The following is a 24,088-nucleotide window of genomic DNA, read 5'->3' on the forward strand; positions in this document are numbered from 1 at the left end:
GAATGAGAGCATCATACATTGTTTTTGATTCAGTCTCTTCTCACCTAATCTTTCAAAGCCTACCAGGGCCTCCACTAAGAGTTTCGGGTGGGAAATCTGCAACACTACGGGGTACACAGCACAAAACCCTGCTCGTATAAAATCTGCGTCTAAAATTACTAGAAATAAGACTGATTCGGGGACATCCGGGCTGTGGTGGGCGGGGCGACGTGCTGACGCTACGCCACGCTCCCTTACCGTCCTGCCTCTTCGCCCCGTCCGCACTGTGACGTTTCCAAAGAGGAACGGAGCGTAAACAGCGCAGGGCATTTCGGGAGCGGGATTGTTTCACGCAGGAAGCAGGCTCCATTTTAGCGCCGCCCGCCGTCGCCATCTGTTTCTCTTCCCTCCCCCTTACCCCGCCCGTATCTGAGCCTCAACGGGAAAGCTGGGCCTAGGCCGTCGGAGGCTGGAAAAAGGGAAGGGGATAAGGGAGAACGGAAAGAAGGGGAAGAAAGGGTGAGTCGAGGAGGGTGAGTGGTAGCGGCCAAGTGCGAAGCACGCAGCTCGTTGGACGGACTGACGGACGGGCGCGTGCGACTGCTGCCGCGGCTGCGGCGCCCGCGTGAGTCGCGTCCCGGCGGCGGTGGCGGTAGCGGCGGCGGCAGCAGCGGAAGCCGGAGGGGAGCAATGGCGGCCGACAGCCGGGAGGAGAAAGGTTAGTGCGGGAAAGGTGACGGGCGGAGGCGGGGTCGGGAGTGCGGTGCTGGAGCGGTGGTCGTGGTTGCCTGGCGGGGGTGGGGAGTTTAGCCTGTCTGGCGCAGAGCTGGTCACCCCGGCTCCCCCCACCGAGACACTTGGACTCATTGGCGGAGAACCAGGCCTGTCCTTTCGTCCTCCGTTTCCATATGGCCTAACACTTCTTTTCGCACAGGATTTTTCTTTGATCCAGATTCCACTCCTGACTTTCCTTTTAGCTGTGTTGGGAGTGGCTGAGCAAGGGCTTGTTCAGAGTTGCAGGCCCCTGGGCTTATTTCCTGGTAGGGTTATGCGGATGTAATGCGTATTTGCCGAACAACCTTTTTGTTAGGCCAAATTTCAAAAACCCTTAATGCCACAATCAACGCTGGTAGGCTAGTTAAATGAATGTGTTTAAGGTGTACAGGTGTATTATTCTCGAGAAATAGCTACAAATAACTTCAGACCGTTACTGTTAAATAGGAGAAGTGGCAAGGATAATCCCATTTTGTTCCTAGAGTTATTATTTTTGAAAGCATGGTGCTTGAAAATATAACTATGCGACTTCGTAAGCCTTCCCTCCCCTCCCCTCCCCCCCAAAAAAAGGCACCCTGGCAACCATTCTGCTAGAAACGTGCGTAGCTCCCACAGGGAGGGTACAACCGGGAACAAATTATTTGCAAGTTATGGAGAGTTGGAGGGAAGAACCAGTGAGTGTCGTCTTCAGAGTGGTCTGGATTGGATACTGCCTGAAGATCATTTTCAACCCATAGATTATCATGATAGCCTTGCAATAGTTCTAGTTGATGAAAACACTGCAGAGTATCTGCACTGTATCTCTCAGGTCTTTTCTATATGGCTAGCTCATTTGGGCTGGGTATTTTTTAAGTGGATTCTAGAATCAGTTTGCATTAAGCCTATGATCCTAAAAGTTTCTGGTTGCTGGCTCAGGAGAGTCTTTGTTTTCAGTGAATTGTTCTTGGATAAGAAGAGTAAGCTTGGGGAATGGATTGTGTTTAAGATAATGCCCTTGTCCTAAATAATTTCATTGATTAGATTATAGCAGTTTTGACCCCCCTCCCCACCTTGAAACTTTCCAAAGTTCCCACTTTCTTGAGAAATTCAGAGTAATGTAAACATGGGGGGGAGGGTATGGGGTGTTACTGAGTAAAGGAAACCTCTTTTTAATAGTAAAGTGAGAAGATCTTAAGCAACAAGAATTGATTCAACATTGGATGACTAGGTGGAATTTATGAACTATATGTATGGAAGGTTTGGTGGTTGTGGTAGACCAGATTAACCAAACACAAAAATGAGTAAATGAAGATGCTTAAAGTCATAGTGCAAACAATAATGCACATTGAAGAAGAAAAATGATACTGGCTTAAAGGATTTATTTTACAAATAGATTTAGTGATGATGGTGCAGTGTAAATACATGAAGTTTATTACTGAGAGAGAGTAATGAAACCTATCAGTGCTACCTATGATGACTTTACACCTTTTGGAAAGGGTTTTGCCTTGTCTTAGTTATCAAGTTTCTTTTTTTTTTTTTTAACTTAATTTCCATAACTGAATTCTTTAAAATTCTGATATAAGTGCTTATATTTTTTAGTTTATAACAAATATTATTTCTGGGCAACACAGAAAATAGCACATACCTACTGGAAGTGACATTTATTTAATTTCTAAAGAGTTCTGATCTACAACATGCATCACTTGATCATTGTCACACCCATGATTATAGATAAAGGATCAGTATTTGACTTATCTGTCTCCTAAACAATGAAAAGTGGGAACATAAGTACTTTAGTGTCATGAGTTATACAAAACATTAGAAAATTTGTAAAAGATTAACTCCCTAAGATTCGTAGTAACATTGCAAACCTTAAGTCCCTTCTTAAATGATTCCTCAAATGGTTTAAAATTTGATTAAAAAAAAATGAGTGTAAGTTGCAGAAATTTGCAGTAACTATATTTTATTTACAGAACAGTTAGACTGTCATGGAGTTCTTGAATTATTGAGCTTTGTGTATGAGCTATGTAATAAACACATTAATTTCTATAGTGCTTCTATGATACTCATACCTAGAAGCTGAATCCTATATAACCGGACAAATTGTCAGCTCCCTGTGATTCCTGTGGTGATTATTTGTTAAAAAAGTGGATTTGAGGGCTCAAGCGATAGCGCGCTTGCCTGGCATGCGTGCGGCCCGGGTTCAATCCTCAGCACCACATACCAACAAAGATGTGTGTCCGCCAAAAACTAAAAAAAAAAAATATTAAAAAATTCTCTTTCTCTCTCTCTCTCTCTCTCTCTCTCTTTAAAAAAAAAAAAAGTGGATTTGAAAGATGTTGCCATGTTGGTGTTAATTAACAGTAAATATATTTTTCTTTAATGAGGAAATACACATCTTTTCTGTCACCATAAACATCTGTATAAATTTTATTGCATATACTTTTAGAGTTCTCTATAGAGAACATTTTAAAAAAATTAATCCAAAATGTATATGTCCGTCCAGTTTCTAAAGTAACTTGCATTCCACATTACTAGAGTGGAAGCTTCATGAGGGCGTGAAGTATGTTTCTCATGTTTACCCTGAATCTTTGATGCAGTAATTGTGCCTTGAAGCTGAGGCAGGAGGATTTCAAGTTCAAGGCCAGCCTGGGCAACTTAGAGGCAGACCCAATCTCAAACTAAAACTTAAAAAAAAAAATGGGGAGGGCTAAGGATGTGGGTGAGTGTTAGAGCACCCATGGGTTCAATCCTCAGTATCACAAAGGAAAAAGAAATGACTAGTTACATGATGTATGAAATATAAAGCCCGAAGTTGAGGTTTGTTACAGACAAAAACAGGAAAGCACATGAAAGTATGTTGTTACACACACATATATACATACCTGGCCCTCACTGTTTAAATCCTTAAAATACAATTGTCTATCCAGTAACTTCAGTTGACCCTTTTTGGAAGTTAGAAATTTGAATTGGGATGGAGATCCAAGTTTGGACTTCATTCTCAGCCGTGCCTGTAATTCCAGCCGCTTGGGAGGCTGAGACAGGAGGATCTTGAGTTCAAAGCAAGCCTCAGCACTTATGAGGTGCTAAGCAACTCTACTGAGACCCTCTCTCTAAATAAAATACAAAATAGGGCTGGGGATGTGGCTCAATGGTCAAGTACCCCCTGAGTTCAATCCCTAGTACCCCAAAAAACGTAGCTGAGAAACCAATGTAAAGTGTACTTTGCAAGATAATACAAGGGAATGTTCCAGGAAATCTTGCCCCATTGCCAGACCCTGCAACTAAGTAAGTGAATTGAAATTAAAAAAAAAAAAAAATGTACTTTGGTTTGTGTAATATGTTTAACCTCTTTTATTTCTTTGAGTATTAAATCTTGGTCTAATGCTAGACCTTGAAATAGTCCCCCCCCCCCCCCCCCCCCCGTATCTTGTGAGACCCACAAGCTTCAGTGATTAGAAAAATGACTTTGTTCCAGATAAAGGTTAATTTTCTACACTTGAAGTTAAGATTTGTGACTTTCTTGGGCCAGGAATTTCAAAATTAAACTAAATTTCTGGTATAATGGAGAATGAATTAAATATGAATTCAAAGTTAACGAGATTTTGTAGCCTTAAAGGCTACACTACTTTGAAAAGCAGTTCACATGTTTACCTAAAACAAAAACCCCACAATTAAGCAACAGAAAAGCCTTTTAGCATCTTTTTAGTCTTAATAAACTCTAAAAATAATGGATTTTGTTCTTTTTATTTCCTCGTTTTACCTCCTATACTTGGAAATCAGTATCTTCATCTCAAACTGTTTGCCAATAGTTGGTGAAATTAACCAAGATTCTGCTAACTTGTTATCAGTAAACATAATGCAGCTCATAAGCATAAAATACTGTGAAAGTAAAGACTAAAGCTAGCAGTCTACTTTTTAAAAAAATTGAAACAACATTTTAATTTAGTTACTTTATTTATTGCGCTACTGGGGATTGACCCAAAAGGAACTTTACCTCTGAGCTACAACCCCAGTCTTATTTTCAAGGTAGGGCTTAGACTGCTCTCAAACTTTAGGTGCTCTGTTTCAGCTTCCTAAGTTGCTGAGACTATGAGGTGGCCTATACCACCTCACCTGGCTGAGGCAATATTTAAAAGTCAGGTAATTCCAAATAAAATCTGAACTGGGTGCTTCAACTGAAAAATTTGGAAATGTGACAATAGTGTTTGCATTCTGTTAGTGCAGCAAATCCACTGGAATAGAATTGTCTGCTTTAGCCTTCTTCCACTTTTACAAAGTACAGTCATTGGCCCTAAAATAACAGTGGACCACATATGTGATGATGGTTCCATAATATTCTATCAGTGATGTTGTACCTTAGTCTATGAAGATGGACACTCCTGCCAACAATAAAGCATGTGTAAACCCCCTATCTTTGAACCTAATAGGCTTTTTTATAATTACCTCTGTGAATAAAATACTATTCTGAGTGTTGGGATCTGCCTGGTCTTTTCTGTGTTAGAACATAGATATTTAGATCCCTAAATCACCATGTAAGAAATACCCCTACCCTAAAACTGCCATAATAGAGAGTTGTCATTGGAGAGAAACGTCTAAGATGCTCTATCTATTTTTAGTCATGCCAGCCTAGACCCTAGCCAGACATGTGAATGAGCAAGTCTTCTATCCCCAGTCATCTGACATAACCACATGCGAAAACCCTAGTTAATCCCCAAAACCACAAGTAATGAAAAGTGATTGTTATTGTTTTCACCCACCAAGTTTTGGGGTGATATCTTATGCAGCCGTAGATAATTAGGGCATGCATGCACTTATTTTTATCAAAGAAAGAGGATTTGGTTTTGCCTTCTGGACCAGGATTTATGTATCATGTAGCCTGATCATTATATAATCAAGAGGGACAGGGTTTGTTAGAATCTGGTTGAAAAAATGGCTCAGGAAATTAAAAAAGACACCTTAAATACACGCTTTCTACTTGCAGGACATACATAAACACAAGTCATGGACCAAATTTGTTCAAGATTTAGTTTGCTAATTTGTGATAAAACCACACAGGTTTATTAATCTAAGAATAACATGGATAAAACTATGTACACCATTGAGTGTGGATGCTACTGATGATTTTTTAGTATTAAGTAAATTAAAACATAACTGTTACAATGTAGGAAATACTGATGTTAGAACATTCTGATGTTCTAATTTGAAATTAATTTAGTGCATACTACCTTTTGATGTTTGCATTTGTGTGGTGCCTTTTATATGTTGCTTAAAAGTGTTTTTAATGTTCCTTCATAAATGACTATAGGTTTTGGAAGCCTGAACTTGCATCCATCTGTATTAAACAACTGTATTTGGTCAACTTGAACCTCTGAGCTCTTTCTTTATCTGCAAAGTAATGAATGATAAACAGTTCTTAATTGCTTCATATGATGTCTATGTGATATGTGTGAAAGTGCTAAAATGTTCAAGTGACAAGATATTTTATTAAGTAAACATTGGTTTATATTCGTTACATTGAAAAAGTCTGTAGTTGCTTTCTACAGCTATAACCAGTATCTGAATTTGAATGTTTAAACTTTTTTGAGCAATATACTCTTTTTTAAAGGATAACAATGATTTAGGCATGCTGCTGAAATTTGACATAATTTTTCTTTATTTAGCACATAATATATAATTTCATGTGAATGTTCAGGCTTTTGGGTTGATATTTCTAATTGAAATCAATGACTCCATGAAAAGATGTGTGTATCACTGTATTATTTGTTTTTGATAGTTTTTTAGTTTTTCTTTTTGTCTTTTATAAATGTATTTGATTCTGTCAAGACTTGTTGATTCCACTTTCTTTACTGATAGGAGAACTGTGAACCAATAATTATTAAACATTTGCAAAATTTGTTTTGCTGCTATCAAACTATTTAATGTGTTTTTATTTTATTTTTACCAGATAAAGCTTAAAAATGGTACTTGCTACCATTCAGATCTTGAATTTTTCTTTAGTATAATACAAATCTAGATGAGAAAAGCCTTTTTGTTGGGCTTATCTTGATTTTCAATTGAATTTAAAAAATAATTGAACAGAAATACAACTCATAAAATATACATTTTAAGAAAACGGTGAAGTACAGATCAATATTTATACCTCCCCCAAAATTATGTATTATGCCATTCTAAACATAGTAATTTTCAAATATCTTTCTTAAATAGAAACTTACCATTTGCATTTTCTGTGTAACCTTGTTTCTCTTCTTATTGCCTGTGTTAACTTTTTGAGGTATCTTCAGTCACTGTTTATTTCCCCTTTGGGGAAATTTGAAAACCATTTAACTTGACTATAGAGTCCAAGCTAATAAACTTGACTTTGAATGGGCTTTGCTTTTTGGCTATAGCCATAAATATACTTATTTTGTCTTATGAGTTTCATAACTTTATACATCCTTTTGCCACTGCTTAATGTTAAAACATTTACCATTATCTTTAGTGCATTATATTTAAAAAATCAATTGAAGGTGGCACTTATATGTATTTTTAATATTGATTTTAGTCCTGCATTATGGGGTAGGGAGACAACTGAGTTCCAAGTTTTTGTGATCATTGACTGTGTCAATGTAGTTACAGTTGCTTTTTCTGAACAAATGGTACTTTTATAGTCTATACCAGCAGGATCTAAACTTATTTGATTGCTTAGTGTATTGGTAAGTTTTTTTTTTTTAACTTTTTAATTGGATATAATTTCAGATAAATAGAATAGCTATAAGAATATGACAAAGAAATTTTTTTAAGCTTCAATCACATTCTGTAAAGGTCAGCATTTTATCTTATTTGTGTTTATCTCATTCTTTCTGTCTTCCTCCATCTCTCTCATTTTCTCTGTGTATATTTGTGAATATATGCACACAGGCACAATTTTTTCCTTGAGTATATTTCCTGAAATAAAGGATTTTCTTAATTAATTAATTATAGTATTATCAAAATTACAAAATTAACATTGATTATCTAATCTACAAACTGTTTAGATTTCATGAGATTTTCCAGTTACTTTCAGATTATGGACTGTGTTCAATATGTCTCTTAATCTCTGTAAATGTATTTGAATGTCCTTTTAAAAAAAATTTTTAGTTGTAGATGGTCACTATACCTTTATTTATTTATTATGTGGTACTGAGTATCAAACCCAGTGCCTTACGTGTGCTAGGCAAGTACTGTACCACTGAGCTACACCCCCAACCCTAGATGCCCTTTTATTTTGATGCTTCCTCCCATAGTTAAGATATTGTATTTTGTATAGGAATGTCATAGAAGTTTTTCTTATTCTTAGTGCATTATACCAGAAGGTTTATGATGTTGATTTGTCCCATTACTAGTAGTGCCAAGTTTGATTACTTAAACAAGTTGGTATTTACCATTTTTTCATGCCTTATGAGATATGTATATTCCTAACTTTGTAGACTAGAGCTCTGTACTAAGTACATATACTTTGCTTTCTATAGAAATTTATTTTGTGTCTTGATCTGAAATAAAATTTCCTTTTAAGGGTTATGTTCTTAAGTACTCAAATGCTTAATGATAATGTTATTTTTCCCTAATTTTAAAATTTATTTGCAGATGGAGAACTTAATGTTCTAGATGATATTTTAACTGAAGTACCAGAACAGGATGATGAACTTTATAATCCAGAGAGTGAACAAGATAAAAATGAAAAAAAGGGTATGTGATATTTCTATTATTATTGTCAAAGCAACAGTGTAAGTAGAGGAAATAAAACTTCTTAAGAAAATGAAGGTGCTGAAGATGCTTTTATAACTTTTTGCAGTTCATAAAAGCACATAAAGTATGTCCCACATAACAGAACCTATTCCATATAAGTAATTTATATTTTTTAAGTGTACAAATTTAGTTCAATAATTAGTTTTCTTTTAGATTATTTCTAGAGTAAAAATATTTCAGAAGACATTTTGAGTCTGTAAATCTTTGGTGAAATTAATGGAATGCTTTTATATGTCTTTTAAAATTGTATTTTAAAGGATCAAAAAGAAAAAGTGACCGGATGGAATCTACTGACACAAAACGACAAAAGCCTTCTGTCCATTCAAGACAATTGGTTTCTAAACCCCTAAGCTCATCTGTTAGCAATAACAAAAGAATAGTTAGTACTAAAGGAAAGTCAGTCACAGAGTATAAAAATGAGGAATATCAAAGATCTGAAAGAAACAAGCGTCTAGATGCTGACCGGAAAATTCGTCTATCAAGCAGTACCTCCAGAGAACCTTATAAGAGTCAACCTGAAAAAACTTGTCTACGGAAAAGAGATCCTGAAAGGAGAGGCAAATCTCCTACACCGGATGGTTCTGAGGTAGTAAATATTATTGCAATTATAAGACAGAAAGCAGTTCTTTTTGAGGCTTTAGAACTGTTTATTCATCTTGACTTTGTCTGTTATGTGACTGCTGATTCCCTTTTTCTTTAAACATCAGAGAATTGGGCTTGAAGTTGATAGACGTCCAAGCCGATCCAGCCAATCTTCTAAGGAAGAAGTGAACTCTGAAGAATATGGCTCTGACCATGAGACCGGCAGCAGTGGTTCTTCTGATGGGCAAGGCAATAACACTGAAAATGAAGAGGAAGGAGTGGAGGAAGATGTAGAGGAAGATGAAGAGGTAGAAGAAGATGCGGAGGAAGATGAGGAGGTGGATGAAGATGGAGAGGAGGAGGAGGAGGAAGAAGAAGAAGAGGAAGAGGAGGAAGAAGAGGAGGAAGAGGAAGAATATGAACAGGATGAGAGAGACCAGAAGGAAGAGGGAAATGATTACGATACTCGAAGTGAGGCCAGTGACTCTGGTTCTGAATCTGTTTCCTTTACAGATGGTTCTGTCAGATCTGGCTCAGGCACAGATGGATCAGGTACACTGTTTTATATGTAAAATTAAAAAAAAAAAATTTAAGGAACTGATTGGTTTTGTTCTTGAATGTGTTGAAATTAAAGTATGCGTTTTTGAGGTTATAGGGAACATGAATAGGATAGCTTTGTGATTTTGTTGTATTGTTGCTAATTGTATATTATTGGGTATTAGCAATATCTGCGAATAATTTTGAATAAGATTTGAATCATCAGTAAAGGTATTTCTCAGCTACAAACTGGTTTTATTATAAATTAGCACAAATCCAGTTGTTTATGTGGAAGAATTATTTCAGCTTTCAATATAGTGTTCTTAGGATTAATAATACAGTTGACAACAACTTGTTTTAATATTGATGTACTTGAGGTATATTTACATGAAAGCCTCCCACAAGGTGTTACAACATTTGCATGGTAGATTGATCCTAGATTTCCATTATTCGGCAGCAAAACCAAACAATTTCTTCCTCTTTTTTCCTTGGGATCACAAACTTCATCTTCCATTTCTGTACCTCTGAGTTGACAGAGACAGGTTTATAGAGGGCTGAGGTGTCAAGGTTTATGATGGAGGAAAAAAAAGAATATAAAATTTTTGTGTAAAGATTGGGTAAGCTGTTTTGTATCATCCTTCCTCTACTTCTAATTGATCCATGAGACAGAAATGTTGTCTGGTTGGTAGTTGCAGTCACTAAGCTGAGGGGACCCTTTCTTTGAGGGAAATTTAGAGGGCACAGTTAGAAAGAAAGGTCAGAGTACTTGTAGACCCCTGGGCACTGTATAGTTTTGGCCTAATGGTTGTCTTATGCCAGGTGTAATCAGATTTGCTACATAAGCAAAACGTACTAACAATTAGAATATAATAGAAATTCTTTTTTGAAATGTATTTAGTTTCATTATAGTAGAATTTTGCCATTGATAGTACATTGTAAGTAAGTTATGCTCTTGATATGTACAAATATTAGAGCTGATAGACAGCTAAAAGTGTTTTCAGCTTTTATTCATTTGAGTTTTAGGTTTTAGAGTTTAGACTTAATTTTTAAAGGGTTAAAAATTAGTTTAACCAAATAGATGAATAATTGGATTTGATGTAAAAATTTCCAGACTCTTTTCTTCCTATTATTCATTTGCAAACTAATGGAATATGCATATTTTATATTTTATAATGGATAGGGAATAAAATAATATATCAGTAATATAAATGAATGGCCTATTATTGTGGCAAGTGTGTGTTCTCCATCACCCACAGAAGTAGAGAATATTTTTCTTTCTTCCTTTTCTTGCTTGTTGCTTGCTCATATACTTGTACTAGTGATTGAACCTAGGGGATCTCCCACTGAAATATATCACCAGCCATTTTTATTTTTATTTTGAGACAGATTCTGCCTAAGTTACTAAGGGTGGCCTCTAACTTTGGATCCTACTTCCTTAGTTTTTGGAGTCATTGACATGCACCACTTCGCATAGCTGAGAATATTTTCTAAATTTCTTTTTGCCATCTCTGTTAGGAATATTTATTTCTTAGTCTTGAATTCTGGTTAAGTCAAATAATGTGAACTTATTTAAATGGGTAGGATCTGAAATAATTTGAATTTTAAATAAGTTTCAAGATAAGCCAGTTGTATATCAGGTGTTTGATAATACTTTTCAAATTGAATGGTAGTCTATAATTTTTATAATGAATTGCTATTAAAATTTGGTTAAAAAAGATACCTGGCTTGAACATGGTATACCTGTTACTTAGCAATTTGAGTGGCTGAGGCAGTAGGCTTACAATTTTGAGGCTGGCCTCAAGAACATAGCAAGATCTTCAGTAACTTAGTGAGACCCTGTCTCAAAATAAAAAGGACTGGAAATGTACCTCACTCATAAAGCTCCCCGTACTCAATTCCTAGCAACCCTGGAATTCTTGTTTTCCTTATTATTAGAAAATTCTAATTAGAAAATCCCTTATGCTGAACCTGTTTTAGATACTACATAAATATGCAGGCCGTTATTTTTCTTATAGTTTTTCTTTATAACAAAAAAAAGGATAGATTTGGAACTCCTTGATTAGGAGATGTCAGATTTTAATGAAATACAAGGGATCATAGTTTACTTGTAATTACTGTAACATTTCTAGACACCAGTTAGTTTATCTGTATTTCCTCAGAATTATTAGTAATTTACAAACTACACAGTAGTTGATAATGCATTGTTAGATGAATGTTCTTTTGATCTGAGAGTAATAATTGAGGCACAGGACTATAAACTTAAGTTACTGATGCAAAAAAGATGAAAGTTCTTTGGAGATTTCTTATTTGTTACCACATTTAACATTGTATAAAAACAGTTGGGCAGGATTTTCTGTTTCTAATATTTGCTCTTCATTATCAATAAGAAATTCTTTTACTTGGGACCACAAGGCATTCTTTTTAAAAAGTCAATAAGAAATACTACCCTTAAACTTACTAATTCCTAATGCTTAGAATCTTGGAAGGAAATATTCAAGGAGAAAATATAATCGTTTTAAGAAGTCCCTAAGCTAGCTAAACCTATGACTATGGTAGTAAGGTATCTTTTGCTTTTGCTCAGTAAGAATAGAGTTTAGGGTTTATAATCCCAAGTCAAAAGACCATGAGTCTGAATGTTTAGCTGCTCAGGAACTATTGGACCCTGGTCGAGTAAGCAGAGATTTCCTCATGTATAAATGAGAGAAACTCATGAGATTGCCCTGAGGATTAAAGGAGATAATATATATTTAAAGCTTGAAGTAGTTAGCTGTGGGGTACTATATAGTAGGATATTGTATGGATGATCAACAATTATTTTTCAGCTTCCCATTGTTTTTATAAAAGTAGTTTGTACATTTTCGTTGTTCATACCCCTTATCTCCCAACTGAAGAATGAAGGAGCTTATTATTATATAGTTAAAATGGCAAGAAACATAAGAGCTTTCTATTTTAAGTCTTCTTATAAAGTTCCAAATTAAGCTTGAAATTGTTCTTACAGGATGGGTTATGCATACTTTTTTTGTCCTCTGAAGATTCCTGCCTTTCCTGTAGTAATACATAGATTGTATTACTTCCATTAAGATTTTTAGGTATAGCCAACAGCAGTGGTATAATCCTGTAGTCCCAGCAACTTGGGGAGGCCAAGAAAAGAGGATCTCAAGTTTAAGTCCATCCTGGAGAATTTAGCAAGACTTTGTCTCAAAAAAAGAGGGCGGGGCTTGTATGTAGTTCAGTGGTGGAATGAATGCCTCTGAGTTCTGTCCCCACTACCCTAAACCTCACAGATTTTAAGCATGATTTTAAATTAAATTAGAAAATAAGGAATCCAGGGAGGAAATTGTTAGAAGGAATGGCATTGAAGAAACAAATGTAATGAGCATTGGCAACAGAAGGGAGTATGTAAGACCTTTGTGAAAACCAGATATGTAAGGATAACATTCTTGTTTGAATACCTGTGTTAGTTTTCATTTTATATTGTGACATTTTAAAAACTATTGTTTGGATTTTTTTTTTTTTTTTTTTTTAGATGAGAAAAAGAAGGAAAGAAAGAGAGCTAGAGGCATATCACCAATTGTTTTTGATAGAAGTGGAAGCTCTGCATCAGAGTCATATGCAGGTAATATTATTTTACTTCTGTGAATATATCTGACCATTCTAATGTAATCTGCTTTAGAAAGTGTGTGGAGGCTGTAGTTTAGTGTGAACTTGTTGATGTCTATTAGTATTGATTTTTGGCATGTTCAGTGTAATAATTCTAGAGGAAATTAAGCTTTTTCTTATTTTAATCCTGTTATGTTACTGCTTAAGTGGAATTTTCACTTTTTTTTTTCCCTTGGAAGATGATGATTCAGTGACTAGTTTTCTGAGTGGGAAACTGTTCAAATATACTTTTAAAAAATTTCAAGCAACCCAAAAAAACAAAACACTCGTACACATTGAGAAATACTTTTTTTGTGTGTGTGGGTGCGCCAGGAAGAATAATTTGTCTTGAATGAGAATTTTATGTGACAAAGACTGTAGAAATTTTGTCTTATCTCTATTAAAGCTCAATCTGAACAAATGTACTTTGGCTAAATACAGGTTCAGAAAAGAAGCATGAGAAATTATCATCTTCCGTTCGTGCTGTCCGAAAAGGTATCATTTAAATTTGAAATTGTTTTCATTGCATGCTTCATAAAGTCATTATTTTGCCTTATTGGTTCTCCATTAATAGTTGTTTTTAATGTAGTAATGTTCCGATATATTGAGTTAAGGAAAAAAGTATCTTACCTAGTATGGCCCATGTTTCATGTCCATAGAAAGCTCCATGTTCCTGCATATTACCAAACAACTAAGGGTATTTTAGTTTTGGACACACATGGTGAGATGGTGTGGGGGTGTGTGTGTGGGTGTGTGTATTTTTTTTTTTATTTCTATGTACATTTAACAACTTTAATGGATTAGTATCAGTCTTTGATAAAAAAAGTTTATAAAAACTTCATCATAACTTAATAACTATTTTTATACTATAATCACTGATCTGATATATCGGAACATCACTAGATTAGATTTACCTTCTTGCACAGTGCTGGTTGTCTTTTCTTAGCTTTGCTGTATTATGTATTGTGGCTGAGCTTTTCAGATTGAATGGGTGATTGTTGAGTTTTAAAAGTTTAGCTGGGTTCTGGAGGTCTGATTTTAGTAGTTTAAATCACTTTGTATGATAATCATCTATGGGTAATCAATTTGGATTTCTTTTTTCTCCCTCCCCTCCCCCCAGATCAAACCAGTAAACTCAAATATGTACTTCAGGATGCAAGATTTTTCCTCATAAAGAGTAACAACCATGAGAATGTGTCTCTTGCGAAAGCTAAGGTATTGTCATCAGTTTTGCTTAAACTGTCCTAATCTTGAAATTTTTAAATTGAAAGGTAGACTTGACTTATCTCCAGTGTAATAAGATACTGTGATTTTCATTAAAACTTTAAAGATTTACAGCCCATTTGCCTCTGGGGTCTGGTTTATTGCTAGTTAGGCAACTAATGGTAATGATTTGAGGAGGCACAGTGTTCAAGGTTGAAGGACTGTATAATTCATACTCTTAAAGGTCTATTTTTATTTCTATATCCAGTTGCTAATATATTGTACTAATACTTGTAAAAGTTTTTTCAGTTAATAGTTTTTGTTTTCTGTTGATGTTTTTGTTATATACCTTGAGCTTTATAAAGAAGCTCTTTATAAAGAAAACATTCCTTTATGGAGATTTGTTTTATTTCTTAGAAGTTAATTACTTGCATTTAGAAGAAAAGGGTTAGCTTTAAAGTCCCACCCAAGACTTTACACAAACAGATACGCCTGGTTCCTATAGGATATTGTGAACCTAATCTTCTTTTTAAAGAAATCAAAAATATATTTTTGTGTTACACCAGCTATTGTAATGTTTTGCAGTTCAAGGTTTAAATTGAGTAACAAGATGTTCAGCTAATCATCAAAACATTATAAACATTTTTCTAACCGAATTTCTATTAGTATTAATATTCTGTTTCTAAAAGAAGTCCAGGGTTACCTGTAAAACAGCAAGCACATGCGAGTACACCAGATATTCCATCTAGCAATAATGTATTCTGTTATTCAGTGTAAGTGGAATTAAGGTAAAGTAAATTAAGCACTTAGTGTGAGTTAGAAAATGTAGTTTGTGTGAGCTGAATTAGCTCTTGCCTTACTTTATCTCTTTTTATTTTTTATGAAGAAGTATTGGTTAAAATATTTCAGAATTCAGTTTGTTTTAGGTTTATGTAAAGACATAGGCTTCAGTCTTTTGATACATAAAAATTTGAACTTAGGTAGAAAAACTTGAAAAATAAGAAAATTTTGACAGAATTTCATCATATGGTTTTATTGATAATAATTTGAAATTATTTAGTTTAGGTACATAATTTCAGAAAGACAAACATACAAGTTGTGATTAACCTTGAAGTATCATGTATTTTACTATAGTAAATGGTTATGATTTTAAAGTAATTTTGTGTGACGTTTTATTATATAGAATCCCAGCCTATAAAATTTGCCCCCCAAATCTACTAGTTCCTTTAATGATTTTGTAAAGTTGGTAGTTTTATCCATATTTTTTCTGAGTTTCTCATGATCTATTCCTACATTATTTTGACAGCTAGTGAGTAATTCTTTTTTAATATAGTGTTGAGTTTAAAACATATGGAAATCAGTAACCTTGCTCTTTTGTAACTAACTGGATTTACTGTTAATTTGTGGTCTTTACATTGTTTTATAGGGTGTATGGTCTACGCTCCCTGTAAATGAAAAAAAATTAAATCTTGCATTCAGATCTGCGAGGAGTGTTATTTTAATATTTTCTGTCAGAGAAAGTGGAAAGTTTCAAGGTAAGAATAAAAATAATTTGGACATAAAGAAACATTAATTGTATTAGCATCTTCATATTATTTTGTGATATAATTCCCTTAGGGTTTGCAAGACTTTCTTCAGAATCACATCATGGAGGATCTCCTATACACTGGGTACTTCCAGCAGGAATGAGTGCTAAGATGCTGGGAGGTGTCTTTAAAATTGACTGGATTTGCAGGTAAATTTTATCCATGTGTACATAATTAGAGTTGCCATTGTTTTGAATGGGTTACCAGTTGGGAATGTTAATTCAATAGTAATTTCATTTAATCTTTCATTCTTCTTCCATCCCTTTTTTGTGTGTGTCTTTCCTAGATTGATAAGAATCCATGAATTTTAGAAGTGTTAAAAAATTAAAAACAACTTGCTTGACTACCTCACTGCCTTTATTGTCTAATATCGAATGCAAAGATTTATTTATTGAAGAGTTTTGTGTTTTTTCAGTTGCTTAGTTTGTTGGCATGTTTTTGTAAATTTAATGCACATGTCATTGTGGAATGGGAAAAATAATTACTCTGACTTAGCTAATAATTTTGGAGATGACTGATTTAGTTATGATCAGTTGGTGGTTTTTGTGAGTAGAACTTTCCATGTCTTGTTTAGTCTTTAATAACTAAAATAAATATTTTTGAAACAGGATTAAGTAAGGCTTAACTATTTATGAGAAAAAGTCAGGCTTATTTGAACACTGAGTTATTTACCATTATTTTGCGTATAAACAGCTAATTATGTAATCCAACTTTTCATGGCATGCACAAATCTTATTACCTGTAAAATTGGTTTTAAATATCTACAAAGCACTATATGAATTCTTTGTTATAAGTTGACCTAGGGTCCTGGATATTAAAAACAGTGGAATAATTGATTAAGAAATAAGAGGAAAAATTGCTATTTATATCAGGAAAGCAGCATGAGCATGGAAACAATAGTGGGGGAAATGTAGAGGTTGGATAGGGACCTTTTATGTGTATGGGAGGTAGACAGGAAGAACAAAAGATAGAGATGAAAAGTAGTATGGACCATCCTCAGCTCTGTATAGTGAAGAATGATGAAGATACATGGGTAATGATAGAATAGAAATAGTGTGAGGGTGATTGTTGAATAGTCAAAAGCTATATGCAAAAGAATACTTATCCCATCTTATTTTCTATATAAAAATATTAAAGTCATCTAAATTTTCATAAATAGGAAATTGGTTAAGTTTGTGATTTGTTTCTTAAATATAATATTATTATAGAAAAAACTGTTCATTTACCAACATAGAAAGATAAAACAAATAAAAAAATGAGACTTGCCAATATCCCTGTACTCTACTGCCTCCCTGGGTTTTTATATATATATAATTTGTTAGAAATTAGATTTGTAATCCTAAAGTATGTGACAATTTTCAGGGGAAATGAGGTAGTGATGATTCTTTAGCAGAGAAACATTTTATTATTATTATTTTTGTATGTATGTGAGAGAAATTATAAAGCCAAAGGAAACGTTGGTGATGTTGTAAAATATTTGGAGATGGTACTTTCTTGGGGAAAGAGTCAAAAATGATTATTCATTTTTAGATAGTTTGGAGCAGATTTTGTTTGAATATTACTTGTATTAACCTTTATTTTCTCATTGCTGAGGAAATATTTGTTTCTTAATTTTTGAAGATGCTTTTCATTTATTAAATAATTAACCTTTCTTATTCCTCTTCCTTAACTTATTGGCTATTTTACTAGTTTGAAACACATAGGGCAGCAAAAACAAAGATAGACCCAAATAGTTCATTGCATTAATATTGTATGTAAAATTTTGGGTAGAAAAGCTTTGGGTTCTTAACTGTTTAATAATAAATTATAGGTTTGTCAAGAAATGACATTGTAAATAAGACTTTGATTTTAATTTTTTAATCTTAAGTTCTGTTAAGTATAATTTGAATACTTAACAGTTTTGGATGGCACTTGATTTCCTTCGTATAAGTACCTTGAATGTTCCAAGTTAAGTTTTCTATATAAAATGAGAATTACATTTGATTATCCCAGAAATAAAAGAATTAAACTTTCATGAGTATGAATGCTCAGTGCTTTGCTTTAATAACAGTGATTGCTAGTAATATTCTTTTTTTTCAGTTATGATAATCATTAGTCTTTTATTTAAGTGCCTTGTGGATTTAGTAATAACTCAAGTTTTTTGGGGGTGTAGTTCAGGGACTACTTGCATCAGTAGTCTCTGATTATAAAATGTAGTCCTGAGGACCACTACCTCCGATATGTATTAAATTCCTAATGGCTTAGGTACTAGTCACAGAATAAATTTCAGACCAGATAAGAAAGGCATAAATAATGACCGACTTCAAGTTGCTGCCTGGATTTAGCTCAAAATAAGGCTTTGCCATTTTCATTGATAAACTGGCTGAGATTTAAACTAATTTGTCCAAACAGTGAGTAAAATGAATCTAGTTAGAGCCAATGCCACCAAAGAATTTCGACCCCAAATGGTGCATCTGGGTTGACATATGCTTTTACTTTGGATCTTGGGCATTTTGTTGCTAATAATTGAGAATTTTATTGAGTAGTAATCTGTAACCTTCCTATATTTTGTTAACTGTAGGTTTTCATTTATTTTTTTCTTGTAATTGTTTTAAATTGGTAGGTAGTTTAGAAGAAAAAATCTAAAAAAAAAAAATAGTAGGACAAAATACAAATAAATATGGAGCTCTGCCTCTGGATGTTTTAATCTTTTGATGTGTTATTAAAGATAGTCTTTCTACCTGGAATAAAGGTTGGGGAGAATTATATGCTATTTATCTTATTCATCTTTGTATGCTTTTTTGTTGAGCAGTTTTGTTTGTATTGTAGGTAGAGTGAAAAGTTCATTAATTTGATGTTTGTTTATGCACAAGTAAAACCTTTATCAACTGATTTTTTTAATTGGCAAATAACAAGTGCTTATTATGTGTCATCTTTGTGTTTAGCATTGTGCTAGGTTGAAAAAGAGCTATGAAAATACTAAATTATACTTTTAAAAATTTTGTTCTTTTAGATATACATGACAGAGTGTAATTTAACAAATACATACATGGACTATAACTTATTCTAATTAGGGTTCCATTCTTGAGGTTATACATGATGTGGCGATTCACTGATCATGTACTCATATATTAACATAGGAAAATTGTGTTTGACTCATTCTACTGTCTTTCCCATTTCCATTACCATTTCCTTCTCTTTCTTCCCCTTTTTCTTATCCAAGTGAACTTCTATTTCCCCCTTCCACTCCCCTTATTTTGTGTCAGTATTCACATCTCAGAGAGAACATTCATCCTTTGGTTTTTTGGGATTGGCTTATTTTATTTAGCCTTGGACCTTCCTGTGATGGAGAGAGCTTAGATCCCCAACTTATTAGTGTTTAAATAGGTAATGCCATTTAGTTTTAAGTCAACAACATAATAAGTACAAATGTAGCATATGAAACTTCATAAATAATTTGTTGTACAACTCAAAAACCATTCTCTGAGTTGTGAATACTGCCTTATTAATGAGGGAGGACATCTTAGTCCTGCAACCCTGAACTAAGGAGAGGGAAATTTGTATTTCATTTGATATTAAAGCCAGGTTAAAGTTCAATTTCATGTTAGTTATTAAGTACAAGTGTTTGAATACACAAGGGATATATTAACTGTTTTATATGTCATTTCATTTGCAAACTACATAAGCAACAATAATATAAATAGTTATATTCTTATTTGTAAAACGAAGAAGCTCAGGCTGTTGAAAGAGAGCTGGGATTTAAACTCTAAATTGTCTTGGTTCTTAATTAAGCCCATGCTCTTAAACACTGTACAAATAGTCCTTGACTTATGGTAGTTTGAATTTTTTGATACAGTTCTGTAAAATGATAATCATTCAGTGGGAACCATACTTCAAGTTTGATTTTGATCTCTTCCCAGTCTAATGATATTCAGTACTCTTTTGTTATGTTAGATAGGTTGGTGAGCTTCGAGCCAGTGGTGCCATTGTAAGGGTAAACAACCAATACTCTACATCATATACATTGCTAAGCTATATTTGGTAGACCGGGAGTATTAAATGTATTTTTGATTTGAGATATTTTCAGTTTACCAGGGTTACTAGGCTTTAATCTCATTTAGGTAAAGGAGTAGCAGGACATAGTGGGCACACACTTGTAATCCCAGTGACTGAGGTTTCTGAAGCAGAAGGATCATGAGTTTGAGACCAGCCTTAGAAACTTAATAAGACCCTCTCTGAAAATTTAAAAAGAGTGGGGGCGTGCTGGAGTTGTAGTTCAGTGGCAAAGCACCTTGAGTTTAATCCCCAGTACAAAAAAAAAAAGAAAGGCAAGGAACATCTATTTGTTTTTTTGTTTTTGTTTTTTGAGGAAACTGGAGAATGTAGAAGAAGGGGCTATCCCTGGGGCTCTTTGTAGGGGATATGCAGAACTGCTGTGATTTTTAAAAATTTCAGTCACATTTAAGTCACAGTTAAAATAGGGATTCACTACTGTAGTAGTGTAAGGTCCTTACTAGATTACACAAAAGAAAGTAATTGATATTATTTTGTATTTAGGCGTGAATTACCCTTTACTAAGTCGGCTCATCTCACCAATCCTTGGAATGAACATAAGCCAGTAAAGATAGGACGCGATGGACAGGTTTGTTTTGATTAATTCTTTAAAAACATAAATTTAACCAACTGCTTTAGAAATCTTGATTGAAAGATATTTTAAAACCATTTCTGAAAGAAATGAACTATAAAAAATTAAGGGGAAATCTTATTTGGAGTTTATGATGATTTTTAAGAAGACATCTATGTTGAAATACAGGTTGCTTTATGTAGTACTTTCATTGATAAAATTAAAAGGAAAATGATTGTGGCATGTTTTTAATTTTTTTCATAATGTCATTTTTCAAATTCCACACTTGTATAACACGTTTTAGAACGGCCATTTAACATCTTTGCTGATGTTTTTTGAATGGAGAATAGGCTTCTGCAAAGACACACACACTCAGATGTTAAAGTCTAAAAGAGTATGTAGTGATTTAAATAGTGATTTCTAAACAAACTTTTGACATCCTCATAGCTTTCACAGATAATACTGAATGTTTCATCCTCAGAAATGAAAATGTTGGTAATTGAAACTAAGACTAAAGTTTTGAAGTTATGATTAAATCTGCTTTATGGTTAGTCTCTTTCAGTATATTAATTGAAAATAGCATTGACTTTTTAAAAGCCTGCAAGTTTGTCTGCCTTTATAATTATTCTGATGTATTTCAGTGCATAATTATCAAAGTTGTTGGCACACACACACACTAACATGTATTTTTTCTTTACTGTATTAAGATTGATGGCTTTGTCCTGATGTATTTGTATTTTACACAAAGAAATATTCCTTTAATTTTAGAGGATGATTCTTAGAGTTAAGCAGTAGCATTTGTGTATTTTACTGTGAAGATTCTATACTTTTAATTTACCCTTCATGAAATACCTTGAGAAGGTTTTCTGAATCTTTTGTGTAATACTTTTTGAAATTTTACTGGAATCTCATTATCATCAGCCTTGGGAAGGAATCCTCCAAGTCAAGTTTTGTTCTTATACATCAGGAAAATGCAAGTCTTAAAAAGGGTTCTCCTGTTTTTGTCTTAAAAATTGCTACTTTCCTATTCCAGGAAATTGAACTTGAATGTGGAACCCAGCTTTGTCTTCTATTTCCCCCCGATGAAAGTATTGACTTGTATCAGGTCATTCATAAAATGCGTCACAAGAGAAGAATGCATTCTCAGCCCAGATCAAGAGGACGTCCATCCCGTCGAGAACCAGTCCGGGATGTGGGAAGGTTAGAAACGTTCTTTGGACTGATAATAGGCACATGTATCAGGATAACATGATGGAGGAATATGATTCGTCAAAAGTTTTTCCTGCGGTAAAGAAGAAAGAGAAAATCCTCAAATCAAGCTGCATGGACTAGTTTGTGGCTTCATTGAGGATTTCACATGGTCACCTTGGTCTCAGTCATTTTTCAAGAGGAAAATGGGGATCTTACCTTATGCAGAAAAAAATTATTTGCTAAAGAGTGATAACCAGTTTAGATTAGTTAGTACTCTGATAACACAGTACACCAGTGAAATGAGGTAGGCATTTGTTGCTAAGAACAGGCTAGAAAGGAGGAAGAGGCGGAAGTCTTTATTTGCAAAAATTGTTAATATTTTGTAAAAAGCCTTTTCTTTCAGGTGTGTCTCTGGATAATCCTTATCAGATATGGGACTTTTATAAAGGATCACTAATATTTTTTCAGAAGATGACGCCTCATTTAGAGGATAAAATATTTTTAAGTTATTTTGATATTCAAGAAGAGCATTATTGGGACTGTTTGAAATTTTGTCACCGTGATGTGTTAACCCCATTGCCAAATATTCTCTAACATGTACCCAGTGAAATCATACATCTTGCTGAGCTTCTGAAAACAATAGGTTCTTTCCAAAGGGAATCAAGTGGCCCTGGGAGACCCGGCAACAAACCAAAACGAAGGGCTGTTGCTGTGTCTGTTTACAACTTTTCCAGATGCTGGCAGTACCGGTGGACTTAAAGTGTTTTTTAGAGGATCGCCATGGTTATTGATCACTACTTTATGAACTTAACAGCATTTTCCAGGAAAAGGGGGTTTAACTTGTTACAGAATTGGAGAGAAGTCTTTGCAAAGGACTGATTTAAGCCCTTCTACCCAACACCTTCCCCTGTATAGATTTGCATACAGCTAAATCTAAAATATTCTGCTAAAGACTATTGGATATGTGGTTGATGGGATGAAACCTTTGGTTAAGTTTCCTTTTGGTGGAAACATCCTGCGGTAGGTACAGATAATACAACAAGAGTCCCATTTCTTTGAGCTTAAAAAGGACACTGTCGAGTAGGTAGGAGGAAACCTGGCAGAGCCCCTTACTTTTGGCCTAAAAGGACTGAGCACCAAGATGTCTTTTGAAGTTTAAGCTAAGAGGTTTCCTGTGCAATACAATTTATACAAGTGAAGTTTTTACCTCAGTTTTGCAATGGACTGCAAACTATACTTATTACACCACTACACCTTCTCTCAAGCCTGCCAGGGCCTCCATTTATGTATGTGGCTTACAGCTTAAAGTCAGTAGTTGGACTACTATATGAACTGTTACTATCATGTTTTATACCGGTCGTAAATGCACTCCCCAAACTACAAGAAAGCGGTATGTTTATTTTTTAAACCAGCTTTTAATTTTCATAGTATTTATTGTAGATTCAACTGTTTTTATTCTGTTGGGGGGGGGGTTGGGGTTATTGCACTTAACTGAAGTTTGAGTGAACTTGTGTTGCAAACGTTAATAAAAGCAGTCAGTGTTCAGAGAAATAGCTGAAAAACTAGTGATGCTAGGTTACTACAATTTTTATTTGACATTAATGTTAAAAAGACAAATTTACTAAATATTTTGGATTTTAAAAAATTTTGTTTAGCTCTTTATTAATGCCAAATAAATTGCAGTGTATTTTATTATGTTACATTAGCCATTAAGATTTATGAAAGACAATAAAAAGCAGCCCTCTGCAAACAGTACAATTTCACCTTATAAAGAATATACTTTGAACTAGTTTTATGAATTCTGTTAAAGCTCATGAGCATTACTTGCGAATTTATATTGTTTCTGGAAAAAAATTTCCTTAATTTCTTAATGTTATTAAATATAGAATAAATGCTATTAAGAAATATTAAGAAATTAGTTTTTAAAATACTAAATTTTATTTAAAACTTTCCTGTACCAGTAGCTCTTTCTAAATATCAAACTTTCTGTATGATCATATGAAAAGTGTAATTTTGTGCAAGGCAGAGGGAAAATATTTATGCAGTTTTTAATTTTGTTTAGACTTAAACTAACGTGACATTAATAACTTAAATATATAGATTTTAGAATTACCTGTTGTATAATGATGGTATGCTTCTCCCACCCACCCACCTTTCTTTTTCACGTGAATGGTGGCTTTATTTGGGAAAGTGTTTTTATTGTTATTCTGGATATATTTGATTAGACATCTAAAATATGATTTACATG

At 34.1% G+C, this 24,088-nt stretch overlaps 1 protein-coding gene across 4 annotated transcripts in view; it reads left to right on the forward strand.

The window, feature by feature from the left end:
* The first annotated feature begins 291 nt into the window (after positions 1 to 291).
* Positions 292 to 24,088, forward strand: part of Ythdc1 (YTH N6-methyladenosine RNA binding protein C1) — a 30,765-nt gene continuing 6,968 nt past the window's right edge. For 2 of the 4 annotated variants that reach the window (XM_076865298.2, XM_076865299.2), the window contains exons 1-11: positions 292 to 697; positions 8,338 to 8,439; positions 8,757 to 9,085; positions 9,207 to 9,633; positions 13,145 to 13,234; positions 13,699 to 13,752; positions 14,378 to 14,472; positions 15,887 to 15,995; positions 16,078 to 16,195; positions 20,583 to 20,667; positions 21,683 to 21,849. In XM_076865298.2, the coding sequence (XP_076721413.1) occupies positions 670 to 697; positions 8,338 to 8,439; positions 8,757 to 9,085; positions 9,207 to 9,633; positions 13,145 to 13,234; positions 13,699 to 13,752; positions 14,378 to 14,472; positions 15,887 to 15,995; positions 16,078 to 16,195; positions 20,583 to 20,667; positions 21,683 to 21,849 (1,604 nt within the window). In that variant the 5' untranslated portion in view covers positions 292 to 669. The remainder of the gene's footprint in view (positions 698 to 8,337; positions 8,440 to 8,756; positions 9,086 to 9,206; positions 9,634 to 13,144; positions 13,235 to 13,698; positions 13,753 to 14,377; positions 14,473 to 15,886; positions 15,996 to 16,077; positions 16,196 to 20,582; positions 20,668 to 21,682; positions 21,850 to 24,088) is intronic. The other 2 variants (XM_076865300.2, XM_076865301.2) reach the window with 1 other exon arrangement.

The sequence above is a fragment of the Callospermophilus lateralis genome, chromosome 8 (assembly GCF_048772815.1).
Source record: "Callospermophilus lateralis isolate mCalLat2 chromosome 8, mCalLat2.hap1, whole genome shotgun sequence".
In the NCBI taxonomy this organism is placed as follows: domain Eukaryota; kingdom Metazoa; phylum Chordata; class Mammalia; order Rodentia; family Sciuridae; genus Callospermophilus; species Callospermophilus lateralis.